General features: G+C 50.8%; 9 protein-coding genes across 9 annotated transcripts; 2 read left to right on the top strand and 7 right to left on the bottom strand.

Annotated features, from left to right (window-relative positions):
• Positions 1–284: 284 nt before the first annotated feature.
• On the bottom strand, positions 285–1,502 carry IAQ61_002976 (uncharacterized protein; the record flags this gene model as incomplete). Its single annotated transcript, XM_003843223.1, has 1 exon — positions 285–1,502. The coding sequence occupies one exon, from the start codon at positions 1,500–1,502 to the stop codon at positions 285–287; it is 1,218 nt and encodes a 405-aa protein (XP_003843271.1).
• Positions 1,503–2,247: 745 nt separating this feature from the next.
• On the top strand, positions 2,248–3,006 carry IAQ61_002975 (uncharacterized protein; the record flags this gene model as incomplete). The annotated part of the gene is made up of 1 exon (XM_003843224.1): positions 2,248–3,006. The coding sequence occupies one exon, from the start codon at positions 2,248–2,250 to the stop codon at positions 3,004–3,006; it is 759 nt and encodes a 252-aa protein (XP_003843272.1).
• A 535-nt stretch (positions 3,007–3,541) lies between these two features.
• IAQ61_002974 (uncharacterized protein) lies at positions 3,542–5,302 on the bottom strand (the record flags this gene model as incomplete). The annotated part of the gene is made up of 1 exon (XM_003843225.1): positions 3,542–5,302. One exon carries the CDS (start codon positions 5,300–5,302, stop codon positions 3,542–3,544), a length of 1,761 nt encoding a protein of 586 aa, XP_003843273.1.
• A 17-nt stretch (positions 5,303–5,319) lies between these two features.
• Positions 5,320–5,634, bottom strand: IAQ61_002973 (uncharacterized protein; the record flags this gene model as incomplete). The annotated part of the gene is made up of 3 exons (XM_066095784.1): positions 5,320–5,370; positions 5,430–5,444; positions 5,497–5,634. The coding sequence occupies 3 exons, from the start codon at positions 5,632–5,634 to the stop codon at positions 5,320–5,322; spliced, it is 204 nt and encodes a 67-aa protein (XP_065954620.1).
• A 765-nt stretch (positions 5,635–6,399) lies between these two features.
• On the bottom strand, positions 6,400–9,192 carry IAQ61_002971 (uncharacterized protein). The gene is made up of 6 exons (XM_003843227.2): positions 8,974–9,192; positions 8,392–8,923; positions 8,191–8,327; positions 7,869–8,104; positions 7,667–7,822; positions 6,400–7,570 (listed from the first exon to the last, which is right to left on the bottom strand). Exons 2-6 carry the CDS (start codon positions 8,582–8,584, stop codon positions 7,168–7,170), a joined length of 1,125 nt encoding a protein of 374 aa, XP_003843275.1. The 5' UTR covers positions 8,585–8,923; positions 8,974–9,192; the 3' UTR covers positions 6,400–7,167.
• A 1,429-nt stretch (positions 9,193–10,621) lies between these two features.
• IAQ61_002970 (uncharacterized protein) lies at positions 10,622–12,444 on the bottom strand (the record flags this gene model as incomplete). The annotated part of the gene is made up of 4 exons (XM_003843229.2): positions 10,622–10,759; positions 10,818–11,382; positions 11,434–12,067; positions 12,210–12,444. The coding sequence occupies 4 exons, from the start codon at positions 12,442–12,444 to the stop codon at positions 10,622–10,624; spliced, it is 1,572 nt and encodes a 523-aa protein (XP_003843277.2).
• Positions 12,445–12,632: 188 nt separating this feature from the next.
• On the bottom strand, positions 12,633–12,980 carry IAQ61_002969 (uncharacterized protein; the record flags this gene model as incomplete). The annotated part of the gene is made up of 2 exons (XM_066095783.1): positions 12,633–12,866; positions 12,957–12,980. The coding sequence occupies 2 exons, from the start codon at positions 12,978–12,980 to the stop codon at positions 12,633–12,635; spliced, it is 258 nt and encodes an 85-aa protein (XP_065954619.1).
• Positions 12,981–13,672: 692 nt separating this feature from the next.
• Positions 13,673–15,242, top strand: IAQ61_002968 (uncharacterized protein; the record flags this gene model as incomplete). The annotated part of the gene is made up of 3 exons (XM_003843230.1): positions 13,673–13,798; positions 13,851–14,846; positions 14,907–15,242. 3 exons carry the CDS (start codon positions 13,673–13,675, stop codon positions 15,240–15,242), a joined length of 1,458 nt encoding a protein of 485 aa, XP_003843278.1.
• A 216-nt stretch (positions 15,243–15,458) lies between these two features.
• Positions 15,459–19,762, bottom strand: IAQ61_002967 (uncharacterized protein; the record flags this gene model as incomplete). Its single annotated transcript, XM_003843231.2, has 8 exons — positions 19,151–19,762; positions 18,808–18,946; positions 17,660–18,697; positions 17,500–17,611; positions 17,190–17,447; positions 16,628–17,076; positions 16,133–16,571; positions 15,459–16,080 (listed from the first exon to the last, which is right to left on the bottom strand). The coding sequence occupies exons 1-8, from the start codon at positions 19,505–19,507 to the stop codon at positions 15,459–15,461; spliced, it is 3,414 nt and encodes a 1,137-aa protein (XP_003843279.2). The 5' UTR covers positions 19,508–19,762.
• Positions 19,763–19,903: the final 141 nt, after the last annotated feature.

Below are 19,903 nucleotides of genomic sequence, written 5' to 3'. Positions count from 1 at the left end.
TGGCTGTTGCGGATGATGGCTATCTCTACTTTACGGATAATCAGCTCGCGTTTAGTAGCGCGTTTTACCCGGGGACAGATCGGAGGACAAGACCGTTTGTGCTGTTCAGAGCGAAGTTGCCAGCGAACGGTACGAGGGTAAGTCTCTTGTAGTAGTGTGGCTGTACCATCCAACACACTGCACTGGGAAGAAGCGATACTTGTTGGGTCTTCAAGCACAAAGAAACAGCTTGAGAAATCGAAACATGAGGTTCGGCAGACTTGATTTTGCTCCCATCACAAGATCTACGTTTTCCCAAACACAAACACGCCCTTGCCTTGCCGGTACCCTTCTAGCGTATCTTTGACCTTTGCAATGAGTTCATCCCCCTTTGTCTCCCACTCCCACTTGATTTCATCCACTGGGATATCCTTGAACTCCTTCTTCCTCGTCATCTCGAGCACATCGGCGACCGTCTTCTGCTTTTCCTCCGGATGCTTCTCCGCCCATCTGCTGACCCAGAAGCCGTGGAAGTGGAGATCCTTGAAGATGAGCATCGAGGCAGGAATCGTAAGCGGCTGCTTTGACATGGCTCCATAAGTGACGAAATGCGCAGAGGAGGATAGGAGCTTGGCCATTGCGGTTGCAGCTTTGCCGTTGACACAGTTGAGTGCGAGGCGGATTGGCTCGCGGCCCCCATTTGTCCACTCCTTCGCTGCGTCCTTGATGCCCTGACTTTGCAGCTCCGTGTCGGTGATGACTACATCTGCGCCGAGCTCCTTCAGTTCTGTCTTCAGTTTATCTTCTGCGGCAGTATCGTCCCGCCCTCGGATGATGTTGATGCTCTTGTATCCCCACTTTCTGCCCAATTGAATAGCTGCACGTCCGACGCCCGAGTTGGCACCGTTTTGTATGAACCATTCGCCCTCGTTCAAAGTGGTAAAGTCGCGCAGCATGCGGTATGCTGTGCATGGATTGATGCTGACGGTGCCTGCTTGGATCGCCGTAATGCCTTCCCTCATCTGCGCGTCGAGCTTGACAACATCGTCGATGGTAGCACTGGCATGTGTCCTCCACGTGCCAAACCCAGGGCCCTTCATGAAGACCCAGTCGCCTTTGCTGAAGCCTGCCTTCTTTACACCCTCACCCAATGCTATGACCTCGGCGACTCCCTCATTTCCAGCGACGGCGATGGGATTGGCGGTGCCCAGACTCGTAGTGAAGTTAGGCTTCGAAGGGTAGACACCCTGGATCTGGTTGATGTCGGCGGGGTTGATGGGGCTGGCGAGGAAGCGCAGTGTCATCAGATTGCTGTGTGGGGGTGAAATGGAGTGGCTGTGAAGGGAGAGTACGGCTGCGGGGTCGCCATAGTCTGAGAAGGTGAGGGCTTTGGCTTGCTCATAGCCGTATGCGGAAATGTGTCGGCGCTGAGGGATGAGGGATGGGAGGGGTGTGCGGTTGGCGAGCCTACCGAGGCCTTGACGCGTAGCACTTGATGTCAATGGGATGAGCCTGAATGCCATTGTGGTCATGGATACACACGACTACCGGTATGGTACAATATGCGCTATAAAAGGGCCTCGCTACACGTATTGCGAACAAGCTGAGTTTGCTCCGTGAGTTGCTGGCACCATCGGAAGCTATGACGTTGGATTCATGTAACTACCGGTACGGTAACCGAGGCGGCGCGCTCAGGGTCCAACAGAGCACATTCTGCCATGCCCATGTCGTTGATGTGATCGTCAGCCACAGAAACACAAGGACGGGGTTGCAAGTATGGTTGATCTAGAGTAATACCGGTACGCAAAGGATGATCTAGAACACGCGTCCTGGTGGCTTGTCCCATGCCAGTGCAGCCCAAAAAATAACAATTGCTCGCATACGACAGCTTCGTGAAGCTTCGCAAGCAACTACTATACTGTACCGGCACACGCCACGACACGACAGCACAGCCCCGCCGACGTCATTCCCCCGATTCGACTTCGCCCCTCATTCCAGTGAGGCTGTTGCAGCTGCACCCTCTCTCTCTCTCTCTCTCTCTCTCTCTCTCTCTCTCTCTCTCTCATCCTCTACCAAAGACGTCATTGCTACAAATAGCACGCCTGTTCCTGTTCCTGCTCCCCTTTGGCCACATACCCACTCACACCCACTACACATTCTAGCTGTCTCTTGTCTACTTCAATCACCACTCATCCACAAACACTCTCAAACTCACCCCCGCCCCCGCCCCACTACACTCATCACAGTATCCCCGCAATACCCATCAAGATGGCTGCCACCGTCAACGTCGAGAACATCAGCATCAAGACCAGCGAGGATGAGATCAGATCCTTCTTCAGCTTCTGCGGAAAGATCCAGTCGCTCAGCGTGAAGCCTACTGGCGATGACACGCAGTCAGCTTCCGTTACCTTCGAGAAGGCCGCCGCTGCAAAGACTGCCCTTCTCCTTGACAACACACAGCTAGGCCCAAACTCGGTTCATGTCACCTCCGCGAAGTCCATTGACGAACTCGCTGGCGAGAAGGCTGGATCTGCGGAGGAGGCCAAGGACGGTGACCACCACATCGAGCAGGAACAGAAGCCACGTGCCCGCATTTTCGCCGAGTACCTTGCCCATGGCTATGTCATCTCCGACAAGGCCATCGAGTCTGCCCTCGCAGTAGACAAGCAGAATGGCTACAGCGCAAAGTTCATGAATGCCCTCAACAACTTCGACCAAAAGACCCAGGCGACCCAAAAGGCACAGGCCGTCGACCAGAAGCTCGGTGTCACCAACAAGGCCCTGGCTGCGTTCAACAGCTTGAGCACCTACTTCGACAAGGCTGCCAACACCCCAACTGGGCAGAAACTCCGCGCCTTCTACGAACAGGGCAACAAGACCGTCATGGACGTTCACCAAGAGGCACGCCACCTCGCAGACCAGAAGAAGGCTCAACAGAGCGGCAAGTCTACGGCTGAGGGGGACAACGCAAATGTTGTTCCAGGCTCAGGTAGCACCACGGAGAAGGCTGCTGCTCCCTCGACCTAGGTTTACCAAGGTCTGCACGGGCATGGCTGGCGATATGATAGCTGCTGATTTCGTTCACGGATGATGATACGGATGATGATGACGACTATGATTCCCACATACTTGGTTTACTGTTTGCATAATTAGTGAGCACGGTCGGTGCGGCAGCTGTTGGCGGAGGCGTGGGCAAGATGAAATTGAAACGAAATGGAGCGAAAATGGAATCTTGAATGTATGTTTTTGATGCAATCTTACTTTGCATCCTTAAAGATTGCAAGTGCCATCTGAAATTTCATTCTCAAAGTCTAATGCAAGTGCTGTCTGAAATTTCTTCTTCAAAGTTTGTCGCAAATAACATCTGAGTGGACTAGGGACAGTGAAGGAAAAACACATCGACTATTGATCAGCCATGACACGACCCGTAGAATTCAAACACGAACAATAAATACAAAACAAATGCAAATGCACACCAGAAGCACCCACTCAAAAACATGAACAAGAATAATCAAAACCGGCATACAGACACACACAGCCCCACTAACAATCAAAGCCCTCTTCAGAACCCCCACTCCCCCCCATCCAACAAGCTCTGACTAGCCACAAAGCTAAAGCCGCCAAACGGATTACTCTGCCCATCCGACCACACGTCGTCAAACTTCCTGCCCAACACTGGACTCAGCGGCAAGTCTGTAAAATCCTGGGCAAAGTTCTCGGCCAACTCTGGATCCGTGATGAGGGGCTGAATCGGGGGCACGAGCTCCCTGGCCTCGAGCGCCTTCCAGTTGATCTTGCGGAAGAAGCGGTGGTTTTTAATGGTCTGGAGATCCTTGGGCATGTTGGAGCCGAGGCGCTTCTTGGGCTCTTTGCGCAGCAGGCGGGTAAGGAGGTCCTTTGCGTCGGCGCTGAGGTAGTACGGAAGGGAGAGTTTGGATTTTACAATCTTTTCCTGAATCTTGGCGTTGTTGTTGCCCATGAAGGGGGGTGCGCCGGTGAGGAGGTCGACGCCCAGGGCGCCGAGGGACCACCAGTCTACCGCTGCACCGTAGTCGAGACCTTGGACCACTTCGGGGGCCATGTATTCCACCGTACCGAGGAAGGAACGGCATGGATTGTCTTCATCGAGCGACACTTTGCTCAGGCCAAAGTCGGTGAGGAGAAGGTGGCCCTCCGAGTCAAGGAGACAGTTCTCTGGCTTCAGATCGCGGTAGATGACACCGACAGTACGATGAAGATGGTCGAGTGCGAGCACCATTTCTGCCATGTAGAAGGCGGCCACGTCCTCGGAGAACATGCGCTCGGCAGCAAGATGGTGGAATAGCTCTCCACCTTGGGCATATTCGAGAATGAGATAGAGCTTCTCGTGGTCCTGGAAGGCGTAGTAAAAGCTAACAATGAACGGATGACGGTTCACGCTCTCTAAGATGTTGCGCTCAGTCTTGGTTTGCTCAATGAGTTTCTTATGCACAGTGATGGAGGCTTTTTTGATCTGCTTCTGGGCGAACAAGCGGCCAGTCGCACGCTGCCTCACAAGCAGAACAGTGCCATAACTGCCCTTTCCAAGGCACATCAAGGGTTCAAAATCTTCGGCCGTCATCTTGCGCGCCGCACCGCCGCTGGTGAGCATGGTCGAAGTCTTGGATAGCGCATCAATACTGAAGTCTTCGGCGAGGAGGTCGACTTCGTAGCTCTCCATCTCCGTCCGGTCACTATCACTCTCCAGTCCAGACATGCTCGTGTTGCTGGACAGTTGCGAAGTTACTCTGGACATGGGAACGCCCTTCATCGGTGAGTCGGTCCGTGGCCCAAGGTTCAGCGCCTCAAGCTGGGCCTTGAGGTTGCTGATGCCCCCAGCTCCCGAGGCTGGTCGAAGAGCAGGACTGCTCGTGACGCTGGGTAGGCCCGAGCGTACAGGACCAAAGCGCGGAGTTGCAACTACTGAAAAGTCCGACTCTTCCCCTCCGGAGGTGACGGGTGTGTGGAAGCCGCGTGTGACGTTGGTGGCCGGTGCGCCAGGCCTCAGACCCTTCTTCTTCTTCTTGTTCTTGCGCGCCTTCTTCATGACCATGTCAAAGTCTAGCTTGTCCTGGCCTTCGTGGTCGGCCTCCAGGTTGGGCTGCATGGTGCGCCGGGGAAGGGGAGAAGCAATGTTGATGGGCGGTGTACCTACATGGAGGCTTGCCTTGGGCGGACTGGTGGCCAACTTTTCGGTCGCCATGTCAGCCGCCGGCTCACCGCGAACAGCCGTTGCAGACGCGACAGTCGACTGTGCTTTTAACGGCAGTTGGGCATCATTGTCGTCGAAGGTGAAGACAGCCATGTGAACAGATGGGTGTGCTAAATATAGTGCAGAACGTCTGCTTCAGGGTTCCAAGTTGTGAGTAGTCTCTATGCGCAAAGTGTTAGTCCTGGGCGCATGTCGCTGTAGTCTTGTCGAGCTGACGCACATCCAATACCAGTGTCTGGTAGGTGAATATTACCGTCCGCCTTTCACGGCGGACCAGCCTCCCCTACTTGTCGAACCAGCGATGCAAAAGATGCGTCCGTCTTGTTGAGTCCTGACTGCAGTGCGTTATAGGGGTACGAGGAACCAACCACGGGGAACTGGGTAGGCACGGAAAGAGCGGTCGCGGTGAGAGGAGCTGAGCCCATGAATGGTCCTGTAGAGATAGTAGGTGGTTCTGAAAAATGGCCAGGTCTTCGGCCCGGCTGTAGCAAGTTGTGGAAAAAGCGTGGTGTGTCGTGGAGGAGTTGGCGCTGTCGTGTCTGAAGAGACGTGGTGAAGGAAGGGCCCGTCAGCAGCGTGTGGGAGGCTCAAATTCCGGCGCTCCCATTTGGCGCCTTGGCAGTCTAAGTTAATTGCGGACATGTGAAGAGACTAGCACGGGAGCTGTCCCCAGACTTTGCAAGCTCCCTTCCCCAGTCTCCACCTCCATTTGCGCGCGTGCGACACGCACGGGATCTTGCCGCGGTCTTGCTACACAAAAGATTGAAGTGGGTTCGCTCGCGCCGGAGAACGAGCACACATGCGTATGGCACCAAGGGAGGGAGATAGATAATGGGAGGTGCTCGCACTGACACCTATGAGCTTGTGAAGACAAGAGGCTGACGCCCTGGCCCCGTGTCTTCAAGGCGTGCACTGTAGTATGAGGTAAACGTATTGCAAGTTAATAGCAAACACGGGTTAATCTAGCCCCATAATAAGCTGCTCACATGTAGAGTAGCCATGTCATGTGTCTCTGTTACTCTGTTCGCTTTCCACACTAGCCATCAATCCCATGAGATCAATCCACCCCTGTCTGAAGCTAAGCGACTGCCAGCGCACAACGTGGACAACGCATGTTTTAGGCGAGACCCAAAATTACTCTCGATATATTTTTAAAAATTCGGTCTCCTTCCATACAATTCCCGGGTACAGCCAACTTGAAGCTCTTCAAGCCGCCCTCTTGGCTTAGTGGTAAAGCGCATCACTAGTATGAAAATGCCACCTGGCAGTTTCTATCCAAATGATGAGATCGCTAGTTCGATTCTGGCAGAGGGCAGATAATTTTTTTGGCTTTCAAACACCTTTTTTCTATCCCTAAGTCTCTTTAAGTGTGTAGAGCGCGTCTGCATTAAAAGTCAGTTTTATCTACTGCGCAGAATCTAGAAAATATTCTTTAGTATTGACGACCACGCAAACACTACATTTCTATCCAGTCTTTATTGCTATTATATTAATTGTACTACGATATCCTAAGCCTGGATCTGACCAAACGCTGGAAGGCTGATATGTATCGCAAGCGAACACGCTTCACGCACATAGGAAAGAGGAGGAGAGGTAAGTTCTCCTCCAAGATACTGAATACTACTATCAACGCTCATTGCAATCTCCCTTGAGGCCAGTCTATAACAACTACTCGATATAACATCTTACAGAATCTGATAGATAAGATAGGTAATGGCTAGTTGTATTGGAGATATCTTTATTATTGTCTGTAGGTAGTACGCTTTGATTAGAATATCTAAGTTACATGGGCCAATCTTAGATGAAGGGCTTAATATGAGTAGTCGCTATCCTACTAGGCAAGCTTAGGTACAGTCAGTTGTATATAATTACTCCTACTCCTAATACCCTTAACAACCTAAGGCTAGTATGAGAGCTGTCCTACATGCTATGTAGCATCCCTTGATTGCCACAAATGTCTACTTCATGGAGTACGAGACCTCTAGTTTAGTAGTTCTGGAAATTTCGCCCTGGCTCGCTAATCCGGCATCGTTGACAACGAGATGTTCCTCACTGTCGTTGTCTGGATCCCTTGACCTCTGGCTCTCCTCATCTTTCGCATCGCCCTTGATATCGTAGAGCTTGATGTGACCGTTCTGGCTTCGGAGGGTGGATTGGCCTGCGCCTGAGCCGTAACTGTCCTGGCCTGGTTTGCGGAAGAGGAAGCGAACCGCGCGGATAGCTGGGCCGCTGGATACAAGAATACCAACTGCGGGTTCGGCGATGCTCCAATTCATTGGGACACCCATGGCCATGGACGCGTCCGGGTCGGTTAGTAGGGCGGGGATGAAACCCAAGCGAACGGCAGAAGTAACGACAGCGCTGTGTAACTGATTAGTCAAATAGCATCAACCCAGGGAGAAGAGCGTGAGCTTCCAGTGTTCAGAAGTTCTCACAATCTCAGGGGTGGGATCTTACAAGCCACCGACAAGCATCGTACCCATGAGCTGCAACTTTGTCTTGTTGTCCATTTGTAACGGCTTGATGATGGGAATCGAGAGCAAATAAACCATTGCATCTGTAATCACGCCTGTGATTGCGTTGCCAAGATAGAAGGCGTTGATATTGACACATCTAACATGGTCAGCATTGCGCAACTTGGTTTATGAAGTGGACGCACTTTTTTTTGTCGACAGGTATCGTCACGTCCCAGGCGGCTTTAATCGGCGAACATTGGAAGATTGCAACGCTAACGTTGGCTATTGTGTTGGCAGCAACTATAGCGCAGGCTGTCCAGACCATAATACGGACTGATTGCTTTTGTACACCGCGTATGATTCGCAGATATAGGCATAGAACACTGAGCTTCACCATGCCGAGAACGGTGTTATAGAAGACAGCGGAAACGTAGATGGACTTGCCTGTGTCAGTATTTGGAAACGATCAAAGGGAGTACATTGCGGGAGTTGGAGATCATGCGAGAAGTCTAGGAGGCCACTCACCTGATTATATTTGATGAATCCCTGAACGCCACGTTCGTACAGAATCAGAGAAAGGTGAGTACCCATCCCTCGCTCAATCGCAATAGCAACTGCCACGATGAGTGAATAGAAGGTCAACACGGCCAGTATGTTGAAGACTGTATAGCATTAGACACCGATGAAGAGGCGACCATTTGAAGGCCTGCAAGATCATCGACTCACAATCATCCATGCCCCAGATCCTCTCTCCCTTTCGGCCTTTACCTGCCTCCAACCGCTGTTGCAGGACCCATCGACCCAAGTAACGTAGGATAGTGGTGAAAAAGACCAGAATGGAGGAAGCCACCAGAACGGCTATCTCAGATGTCTTCAGAGTCTCGTCAGCGTTTGCAGGGCGCTCTGTTGGGATGTCCATGGTGGCAACTGATGATAGAAGAAACGTTAGGCTTCAGTGAGCTTCCGTGTGCGCAAAAGACGAAAAGGACTTCCAGACGCAGCTGTTCGTGAAGCAAAGGAGAGGGCCGGCCAGTAGAGAGGAGTTCCAGCACTTAGATGAAGGTAGATATGTATCATCCAGCAATACCTTCCTGGGTCTGAATCGTCAATCAGATAACCCTCGCACTGCGAACACTTTGAAGATTGTGTTTTTGCTTCTATACCTGCACCCTCAACAACTAATAATCAGTTCCCAGCCTCATGGCCACAGTCTTGGAGCCCTCCCCTGTTGACGTCGGGATATGCACGGGTACTCCTCCTGCAGATCTTCAGGCATGCTTGCGGAAGTACTGACAAGGAGAAACGTACCGTTGCGGGAGTGGAGAAAGACTGTTTCGGTGTTGAAGCCGCCATACTGTCATGGTAGTTATACTACCCATTCACCCGTATCCTCATCTTCATACCTACGATCTCTCACGCACAGGATATTTGAGACCTTTTGATAGCAGATTTGCTTTTTCATCCTGCGAGGCTGACCGGCTGTTACTTAGACCCTGCTCACCATGTACTAAAGAGGACTGTACTTCGCTTCCTGCCAAAGCTAATTTTGGCGAAAAAAAAAACGTTTCGGGCGGGGAAGCCTTGCTGCATGCTACGGTACCATATGATGGTAGGTAGATAGCAACTTGGGATTGGCTGAATCAGAGCATGAGTCCAGCAACACATTCGCAATCGCCCGACCCCCACAACGGGGACCAACAGCGTGATATCCATTAGTATTAATCTCCTGTTCTCATCTCTCCGGGGATCCTTCAATCCCTCTCTACACGGCAACATTTCCCAATAACTGTGTAAGATCGGCAGGAATCCCACATCCGCCACGACCCCTAGCAAACGTGTGGGGTTTCAAGGTCGGGACAGCCGCCCGTCCAATCAACACAAAACCGCCTCGTTTAGTATGTGATTCACATGACTTATTCTTCCCAGACTTGCTGCTTTTTTGAGACGAATGCTGTCTTTTTTTCATTTTACTGTGAAGATCGCCACGGCCCACGTTACTGCATGTTTGCACGCGAGACATGATAGACTACTGTGTAAGTATTCATATGATTTGTACAAAGGCAATTAATGCATACAGAATGTCATAATAGCGAACCATGCATGGTGAGGCATTTGTCCACGTACCCACCTGGATGCCTGACAGTGACACTGCACGTGCAATAAACGTGACACTTTCACTGCGCTAGGGAAGATCGTGATGGACTTCGACCGTCGTTGTTGACAGGTGAACATCAGGCGTCCGTTTTGCAAAAGAAGCAACAGTTACGTCTTACGTAAACAGATATAGATAACGCTGATCGTAAGATACTGTGCTGACACTGAGCTTATCGCGAGTCGCAGACCGCAAATCCTTCCTTAAGCGCCAAGCTCGCTTCCCCTAAGCCTCGTTAATGCCGTTCAAACACGGCACTTAGTCCGGCGGGCCGGCCGAGGCCCGTACCGGCAATGTCATGAAACGGCGAATGCAATAGCGCACCCGCTCCCTCGGGATCAACTTCTTCGCTAGAGTTCTTCGCTCGCGGAAGCGGCTACGATGTAACGCAGTGATACTAGAACAACGGGACACAGACTTGCCCTTGGCAAGTCTTCAATACTTTAGCGAGAAAAGTTGGTGACATGCATGATGAATGGAATATCAACAATTCGATGTCTCATTTGTAAGATGAGAGCATGAACCTACATGTGTGGGCATTGGCGAGTGCTGGAAATTGGGTCTTTGAAGCAAAAGTCATAAATCAATATAGCTGTGGAAACGCACAAGACAGGTAATGATTACTGGGGAATGAGCAGCTATTTGGCAATAAGTCCGATTATCCAGGTGATTCTCATTCTGCATCATCGTGCTCGAGTAATGACCTCTGATGAGCATATTTATCGACTTGAGCAGCCATGGTCCCTGGTACCACCTGATACCAGTTCATACTATACTTGCAAACCCCTTGCACACGTATCCGCGTTAAGCGTTGCCATTGACCTGCCCATTCGCGCTGTCTCTCTCAATGAAGCGACCCAAAAAGCCGTGATTATATGCAACTCCACCAGCGACCACATACTCACCTGGCTCCACAAGCTCAATATCGAAGCGTCGAAAGATCTATCAGGCGTTAGCTTCAACCATATCAGCTGAAAGGGGTTACTTTGCGAGAACTCACCTCAGGCAACAACTTGTACAGCTCCATAGTAGCAATGTCCTTGCCCAAGCAAACCCTTGGCCCGACTCCAAAAGTAAACTGCGCAGCCTCAAACTCGAGACTCTTCTTTTCACTTTCAAGCCACCGCTCAGGACGGAAAGACTCAGCATCCTCCCCATAAATTTCCTTAATGCGTTGCGTCGTGTACGCATGGCTCGTAATCTCCGTACCCTCAGGCACATACACGCCATCAATGACCTTGCCGCCCTTAGGTGCAATCCTTGCGAAGAGATTGGTCGCAGGCGGATTTAGACGCAGGCCTTCTTTAATGCAACCAACAAAGTATGGTAGGTGTTGGCGTGTTTCTTCGTACTGAATGGGGTCAGACAGGAGACCGGCTTTGGCTGCCGCATCGATTTCGGCCTGGGCGCGTGCGTAGGCAGACTTGTTGGTTACGAGGAAGCGCAGGATAGAGCCAAGAGCGGTGCCAGTGGTGTCAGCGCCGGCCTGGATAAGGAGAGTGACATGGGCACGCTTTTGGACTGCATTCAGGGTTGAACCGTCGGAGAAGCGAGCATCGAGGCAGCTTTCACCAGTTAGCAATCGCTGACATCAGAAAGGCTGAACGAGGACTTACTACTGCATGAAGTCTGGCTTTCCGTCAAACGGCTTCTCCTCGTTCTCCTTCTCGCGCGTTGAGACCTGACGATCTGCTTCGCACATCAACCAACCCATACCGGATTCATTCGACATGGAGGGAAGGAACCACATGCCCACAACAGGGAGCTTCAAGATCCGTTCCCTGAAGAAGCGAAAGCGGCCCACGAAACCGAAAAAGTCGAGCCCCTTGCGCCAGTTGGTGAGGATTTGCTTCTCATCCCGCTGATTCTTGACGCACCCGAACGCATTCGTGAAAGAGATCATGCTCATGATATCAGCCGCAAACTCAGCTACCTTGTCAGACAGGCAGACGACTCTATTCGCAGTCGCATGTTCCCTCATCTTCTGCACGAAAAGATTGACCTGGTCATCGAATCGCTTCTCCCATGTGTTCTTCAATTGACCGATTGTCCATGGAGCATTCGCCAATGCCTTGCGAAGCTGCTTATGCTCCTCGCCATCAAGCGTAGAGAACAGATGTGGGGGCCCCAAGGCACCGGTACCGTACAGTCCGCTCTTGGTGTTGCACTTCGGGTCCCAGTATATGTCTTTCAGGGCTGAAGGGCGAGGGAATAGGAGCATTGTAGGTGAGATGCGGATTGGACGGTCAGCTGGGCTGTGTTAGCGCTCATGCTCCCCCGTACGATTACTACACCGCATAAAATGACTGGAAGGGTAGAATGTGCGCTGAAAATGATGGATTCAATTGGGAAAGAAGGCTTTCAGAAAAGGATCACGATCGGGGAAACTCACTGCCATATTTTTTTACCAAGTACATGAAGAATTCGGGCTCCTTCCGCATGACAGAGATAAGAGCGCCGGTCAGGGAGAACGAAGTCAACCACCATGGTCCCGGAAACTTGGAAAGAGGATGCAGATACTGGCAGTAAAAGATTCTCGAGAGCAATGCTGCAAAAATCGTTCCAAGGATAGCGAGGCCCACGTTTGTGGGCAACGCCCCTAGATTGAGGGAGCTTGGAAAGCCCATTTGGAGATGCACAAAATCAGAATTGAAGGATGAAAATGAACGGAGAGCACGCTTGACAGGCCTCTGTTGAAGACAGAAATACGTAGAGGAAAGCAAAGGCTAATGGGAATAATCACCCGTCCCGCGGGACTCCCAGTGGAAACAAGCTGGGACCTTTAGCGCATCCATGGTGTCTCCTGAGGATGTACTCAAAGAGGGGTAGCTCCAATCTCGTCCAGAAGAACTTCGCCTAAATGAGTGGGATGAACGTTCTCCTCAAGGCCCCCGTAGGCCGTTTGCCGCATCGCAACAGGCTCCACCAGGTTCAGGCCACGATTCGCGAATCCTTGCAGCTCGTGTCGATGACAAGGTACGAACGCAAGTGCCAGGGAATGGCAATCGCTGCTGTCCCAAGTTGTGGGTGATCCTACACAGTAAAATTCCTATAATCAACATACTAGGGACCTGGCTGAGGAGTCCGAATAGAGTACTGGACTACCCCAGACTAGTGCTCTGCCAAGTCATAGAGAGACGGACCGATTCAAGCCCGGCTCCATGTCTCCCACATGGCCGCCTTGGCATGTCCCATCACACCACAGGCAGGCAAGGATCGACCAACTAGTCCACGACTGGCCGGTAAAAGAGAGACGGGGTTCAACATGCACAGCAGCACGGAATGTGGAGCGTCACTGGCAATCGAACGTTTCCATTTGTCAAACACGAAAGAAAACGTGAGGGGTTGAGCCAGGACGTGCTGAAGGAGCCACTAGCCTTATCCAACACCACGTCTATTCGCCAGCAGAACGAAGCCTTTGCCTTATCTATCACTTGTGATATTCTCCAATTGGCTCATTACGGCCCTGTCTCAACGACATGGGAAAGCCCCCAATTCTGGTACGGCCATGCTCATAGTCCTGACCATGAAGAAGCCCCTGGAGATTGTTGGCGATGGTTTTCAGTCCTGTCATCTTACTTAACTGCCCATGTTGCTATTCGATGCCCTGTGTCACTTCCGAGTTTCTGTATCCTAATCGTTTAATCGAGACGACAGTTTCCCAAAGTCTGTTTTGTGGTTCTGTCTGCATCGGCTGCTTGATTTGCTTCCTTTCTGTTGGGTCAGGCACTTGTGGCATCTTTCCCAGGAGATCTTGCTTCTATTCCTCTCTGCCGGGACAGTGTAACTGCTTGGGTCTACCAGTCTACACCTTGCACCACCCGAGCAGCTCAACCTAAAGGGTTTCTGTCCAAGATGCCGATGAAGATAAACCCTAACCTCGTCCTTTGGGGCGTCCGCATGGGTTTTATGTCCTATGGATGGGACGCAGGTGTTCTAGGAGGAGTGCTTCTGACGCCGTCCTTTCAGTCTGCCATGAAGGTCTCTGTCATCAACATCTCAACGCGATCAAGTCAGCTGACCATGAATACAGGCACCTGATGCGACCACAACCGCTATGATTGTGGCATCATTCCTCCTAGCATCATGGCTAGGTTGTGTAATCGCAGCCTTGCCCTGGAGTGATCGATTTGGTCGTCGGATTTGGGTTATGGCTGGTGCTGTTGTTCAGATCATCGGTACCATCATCTCAGCTTCTTCGTTTTCCGTCGGCCAGCTCATTGCCGGTCGTGTCCTCATCGGTGTCGGAAATGGCTTCGTCGTCTCCATTGGCCCAATCTACGTCGCCGAAACCACCGGTGTAGTCAAGCAGCGTGGCCCTCTCGTGGGTATCCTCATGGGCTTCGCATGCGTTGGTACCGCCTGTGCCTACTGGATTGATTTCGGATTCACGTACGCCACGGGCCAGGTCGTGTGGCGCCTCCCTGTTGCCTTTCAAATCATCTGGTCGCTTCTCTGCATCATTTTGTGCTTCCCTAACGCCGATTCACCGCGCTGGTACTTCCTCCAGAACTTGCCGGACGAGGGCAAGGCTGTGCTCCAGCAGATATACAACGACAACGCGCACTCGGAAAAGGTGATGAATGAAATCCAGACGGAGCTCAAACAAGAGGTCAGCGAGAAGTTACGATTTACCGACTTCTTCTACGATCAGTCAGAAACAAAGGCTGCGTCGAGGATCAGGGATGGTGTTATCCTTGTGGGTGTCGCATATCTCATGGGCATCAACATGATCTTCTACTATATGACGACCATATTCCAGGTCTATATCGGGTTGGAAGCAACCACGGCTTCCGTGTGCTCTGGTGCATCAACTACGCTTCTGGCTATCGGCGCCTTCGTCGGTTCTATCTTCTGTGAAAAGGGGGGGCGGAGAAAGTGGCTTCTCTGGGGCTCCGCTCTGCAATCTGTCTTCATGATCGCTTTTGTTGCTCTTTTGGCAGTTGGCACCAAGGCAGCGAGCTCCGCTGCTGCGGCGATGCTTTTCGGTTGGATCTTGGTCTTCAGTCCCACCTGGGCTCCTCAGCCAGTAAGTGCGCTTTGCTCTTCATTTGATTCTTTCAATCAAGACCTGAGCTAACTGGCGTAGTACATATACGTCTCCGAGACTATGCCTCTTCGCCACCGCCACACGGGTGTTGGCCTCGCCATGTCGGCACAATGGCTCATGGCCTTTTTGACTGTTTATGCCGGTCCAATCGGCTTCGAAAACGTGGGTTGGAAGATCTGGGTATGGTTTGCCGTCTTCAACGTCATCGGCTTCCCCTACGTCTACTTCTTCCTGCGCGAGAGCCGTGGTCGCAGCCTGGAGCATATGAATGAGCTCTACAATGAGAATTTGGCCGTCGGCAGCGACACCGCGAGTCCCAGTGAGGGAGACGGAAGTGTGAAGGCTCAAGAAAGCATTGTGAATCAGAAGGTCTAAGAGGCATTTGTGCATGGGTGTGTTGCGAAAAATATCACGAAGTAATGTGGCGATGGGGCGGACATGGTACGGTGTTGAAGGCAGTAGCTCACAGCCTGACCTTTGCAAGAAGTGCCAGTCAACCATCAACTTCTTCCAAGCCTTCTTGATAAAACTTTCATCGCTCTTCAGTCCTTACGGATTGAAATCACGATGATGCTACTGAAGATGCTCGCACTAATAGTAATCCGAATCCGATGCATCTTCATCATCTTTCTCTCGTGCCTTTTCTGCTTTTTCGCAGGCTATGCTGCAAAACCACGTCTCACCTTGTACTGGTGTGATGACCCTATTTACACACGAAAGATGAAACCATCCACGTGGACATGTAGCGTTGTAACATACTATCATGTCTTCAGTGTCTTTCTCGTGACATGAACAATGTCGAGAGACTTGATTCGCTTCCTCTGAGGCAACGTTCTGCCCACATATGAATTGCCTCAGCTCTTGGGCAAGTTCTGGATGGCAGTTTGACCAGATCTTTGTTATGATCAACTCTGGAGTCAACGCTTCGGCTGAACCGTCTCTAAGATTATCGGCAATCTCGGCAAGGCTGCACATAGCGTTCATATTCTGGAACAGGCTCGCGTTCACTCGGTTGGCGAGTGCCGGGTCCATGCTTATGCCTGTGCCTCCGATGATCTTGTCCATAACGATATCGACATAGCCGATGCCGACGTCAGAATCAGATCCAGTGTCGAGAACCCTCTCATCGACCCGGGGTTCCCCTGATATAATTTGTTTTTCCAGGGGCGTCGGTTCGGGGACGGCAGATACTTGGTCTGGCTCAAACATTGCCCTATTGAGGTCAGACTGTCGGTAGGTTCACGAATTGCCATATCGGGACTGACCTTGGATTGCCCTCATGCCCTGTAATGGAGGACTTAACCTTGAGTCTAAAATTTCCTGATTTTCGTATAGTGCGCCTAGGCAACTTGATCGCTGATTCATGCACAGAAGCTACGTGGGCAGAGAGACTTCTTTGGTTGCGATATGGTGGATACTGACATCCTGCGAAGCTGCAGCGAAAGCCTCCAGCATGACATACCTCATGCTCCTGGCGCAACTGCTGGTTTTTGAAGCCTATGGTAGCGCGCGGACAAGATCTTAGTCGGCACGTATACGCAGACGTTCGAAATTGGCTCTTAAATAGCTCGAGCTCTTTGGCGGACGCCCCTGGACATGAGTCCTGTCCGAGAATCGTTTCTACGGTTTTCTGGTAGAGGTCCAATGCAGCGGAGATTCCGTCCTGATGAACGAAGGTCTTTGGTACACCACTAGCAGGCCCAGCTGACTTTGTCAGCCTCCTTTCAACGGGGAAGCTTGATCTTACCAGGTCTACTTACTTGTTGCCTGAAGCTCGGACTCAAAGCGTTGTTTGGACCGAGCGAAAAGTGATCTCTCCATATGCTTGCGCAAAGACCCGTACCCTTCAAGCAGAGCCAAACGATCATCTTTAATATCAATAGTAGCCTTTGGCAATGGAAATCCGAGAGGGCTCGTATCTTCAAGTTTGTCAAGTACATCGGCGAGACGAGTGGCTACTTCCACGAGTCCTTTCTTGAGACCGCCCGTAGTCCTCGCATTCGCGAGCAGGTACTCAGTCCAATATTCTGTGGCATAGACATGAAAGCCATGAATCCCTTTGACGAAGCGCAACATTTTCTTTTGTTCGTCGTACGACTCGTTCATGACTTGGAGGCCGGAGAGGAGGCAACTGACGGCCGCAATTCCATGTTCATTCAGCGATTCCTCTTCTCGCAAGATTATCGCGCTTGATGACGTTTGGAGGAAACTAATTCACGTAATCCCATCAGTCTTATAGGCACTACTTGAGATGACGATGAAGTATAGCAATATCGCTACCTGGGTTACGTATTTCGGTATGGGCGCATTTTGGGGGCTTACTGTTTCACTGACACATGAATGAATGTCAAAGAACCATCTCGTCTTTCTTCAACAAGAGAGCTGCAAATATCTTCGACCACGTATCTTGGTACTAGTCTGGTCAGATTGTAATTACCGGAGGTGAAAGATAGTGCAGAAAGAAACTCGAGCTTTTTCAGTGGTCTTTTGGCGAACGCTATCCACCCAAAGATGCATCTCACTCTTTCTTGAGACTGTTCGTTCAAGCGAGCAAGGATCTGATATAACAGCTTCTGGTAGCTAAAGATATCTTCAGCTTCGAGTTATGGAACATTGGCAAAGGCGTACTTACAACTCGTTCAATGTCGCAGGTAGCTGATTGATCGCATCTCTCAGCTCATCGCCAGTGAAGAAGATGTTCGCATTGATATAATCAAGCACCAGACGAGCATACAAAAACATACCTAAGGATTCTTAGGATTTCTTCGGCATTAATCGATGGAGCGACTGACCGCTGGCTTTTTGGGAGACTAGTTCCTCCATAGCCTCAATTTCATGCGCCTCGAGCTCTAATTGCTGCAACTTTACATGCATAGAATCTAGTCTCCGAGAGACATACAGCCGAATTGCGGAGAGGAGCGGACTTTGTTCGTCACTAAGGTAGATTACCTGCTTTCTTTTGGTTTTGAGGAAACCTCTGACGTTCGGTGATGGCCTTGTTGTAAGGAGCACCTTGCAGGTCACTCCATGATTGGATGCAGGGAGAGATGATATCTGGTTCATCAGGCTGACCAGACGCGCCTGCTTTTCGTTTTCACACTCATTGATCCCATCGATAATGATCCAAATCCACAACGGCTCATCTGGTTCGTCCGACAGGGCGGTAATGAGCGTCAAAATGAGTCTCTCCAAAAAGATTGTACTGGCCTGTTTCTTACCCACGATGCACTCCTGGTAGACATGTGCAGTGAGCTCATCACTATTCAGTAGGAGTTGTCGGATAATCGATTTAAGAACTCCCTCGTATCTTGTCGACGATGGGAAAGTATAGGTGCAGAAATGACAAATGACACGATTCGTGGATGGCGCTTTCACTGCTGTCAATTGCAGGAAATATACGAGCTTGGCTGCAATTACGCTTTTTCCACAGCCTGGATTTCCCTGTAGCCACAGAAAGGGCTGTTCGGGTTTGGCTCTTAACCAAAGTTTGATTTTCATGTCCTTGCTTAGCCATGAACACGTCCCTGGAAACTTCGCTTCTTCATCGGATATCGCTTCAATAATTTGACCCTGTTCTGACTCATCGACTTTGAGCCAGGAGAGTATAGATGTATACTCCCTAACAGCTTGCTGCTTCTCTGCTAGAATGATACCATGAAGGCTCTTTTCTCTCCAATCAGTATGCTGCTGACGCAAATCAGCCATAGCGGCGATGCTGAGAGCATTGGCCTCCTGGTCAACAAGCTGTCCATGATAATCCAGATCTTGGAGTATGTTGTCGAAGCGCCTCTGAAAGCGACCCCATGACGTCAGGAACAGAAGTTTCCACCCTGAACACATAGATTAGTAATGTGTGTAGCTACTTTTCAGGAAGGAATCAGACTGGACTTTGATTTTTGCGAAAGATTACGGTCACAGGGAATCTAGGGTTTGAGCTTACCCGGACGTCGGACGAATCGGTACGCATGAATGTGGTATTGGAGAATATCTGCATAAAAGACAGCGAGTATCTGCTGGAATCCAGGTTCAGCAATGAATGTGTCGCTGAGGATTTTGAATCGACCGAGTGCATCTGCGATCTTGGTCTCCCGTTAGTCTCTTTGTACATTTCCTCCTACGTGAATGATCAAGCTGTAGAGCGAAATTTATCAAATCTTCTGATAGGCTGGGATTGAAGGTACCGTCGAAACAATGGACAACGATGACGTTTTGCTCCGCTGCGTGGGTGTATTGTAATGAAGTTCGACTAAGCCAAAGAGAAAAATACATTGTCCACATCTTACCCTACTATATCCTTTCATAATCTGCTGGAAGCTTTCCATATACTCCGAGGCCACTCTCAGGATCAATGTTATTGGTGCCCATATCCAGGGCAGAAACGGTGTGCCATTGCAAAGAACATCGACGACTCTAGCGTAGTGCTCTAAGCCTCTTAGCAAAGGCTCCAGACGACGCATGTTGCAGAGTGCTTGTCGTACGGCTAATTGCTTCTCTATGTCGAGGGCTTCGATTCGAACATGCTCAAGTGTTGCTGAGCGGAAGGCCCTTGAATCTGCTGGAGTCACCGTTCGCTCGAGCTCCTCGAACGCGACGTTCATCGTGCGACGGGCTAACTCTGACACTGCTGGAGCCAGAGGCATGGTGAACGTCTTTGAATATGAAGCTATTGCGTGAGATCAAAACCGCAAATACTTAGGGAAATCGCGCAAAGAAGACCCAGGTGGTGTCATATCGAAGTTATCGTTTTAGAGCAGGGGCTTTGGCTGACGCATTACTGGTACCTATTTGAACTTCTTATGTTGGAACCAGTAAAGATCCTCAAACAACAGAAGTCATTCCCAGTCGCACAACGTGAAAGCTTTGGCAAATGACGTGGCAGCGTGGCTGTCGTAACGCCAGCCTCGAAGCAATGTGTGCTCTATTCCCAGCCAATACTCCTACACCCTCTACTGGAAAGCGACCTGGGGCGCAGTGATGGGCCTTGAGGAGCTGAAGTTAATTTCTCTTTACTAAGCCCCATTTAACACGTGATCTGA

This window comes from Plenodomus lingam (genome assembly GCF_022343315.1).
Source record: "Plenodomus lingam strain CAN1 chromosome Unknown contig_14, whole genome shotgun sequence".
In the NCBI taxonomy this organism is placed as follows: domain Eukaryota; kingdom Fungi; phylum Ascomycota; class Dothideomycetes; order Pleosporales; family Leptosphaeriaceae; genus Plenodomus; species Plenodomus lingam.
The sequence above is the reverse complement of the archived record's forward strand: the minus strand, read 5'-3'. Positions and strand labels throughout refer to the sequence as shown.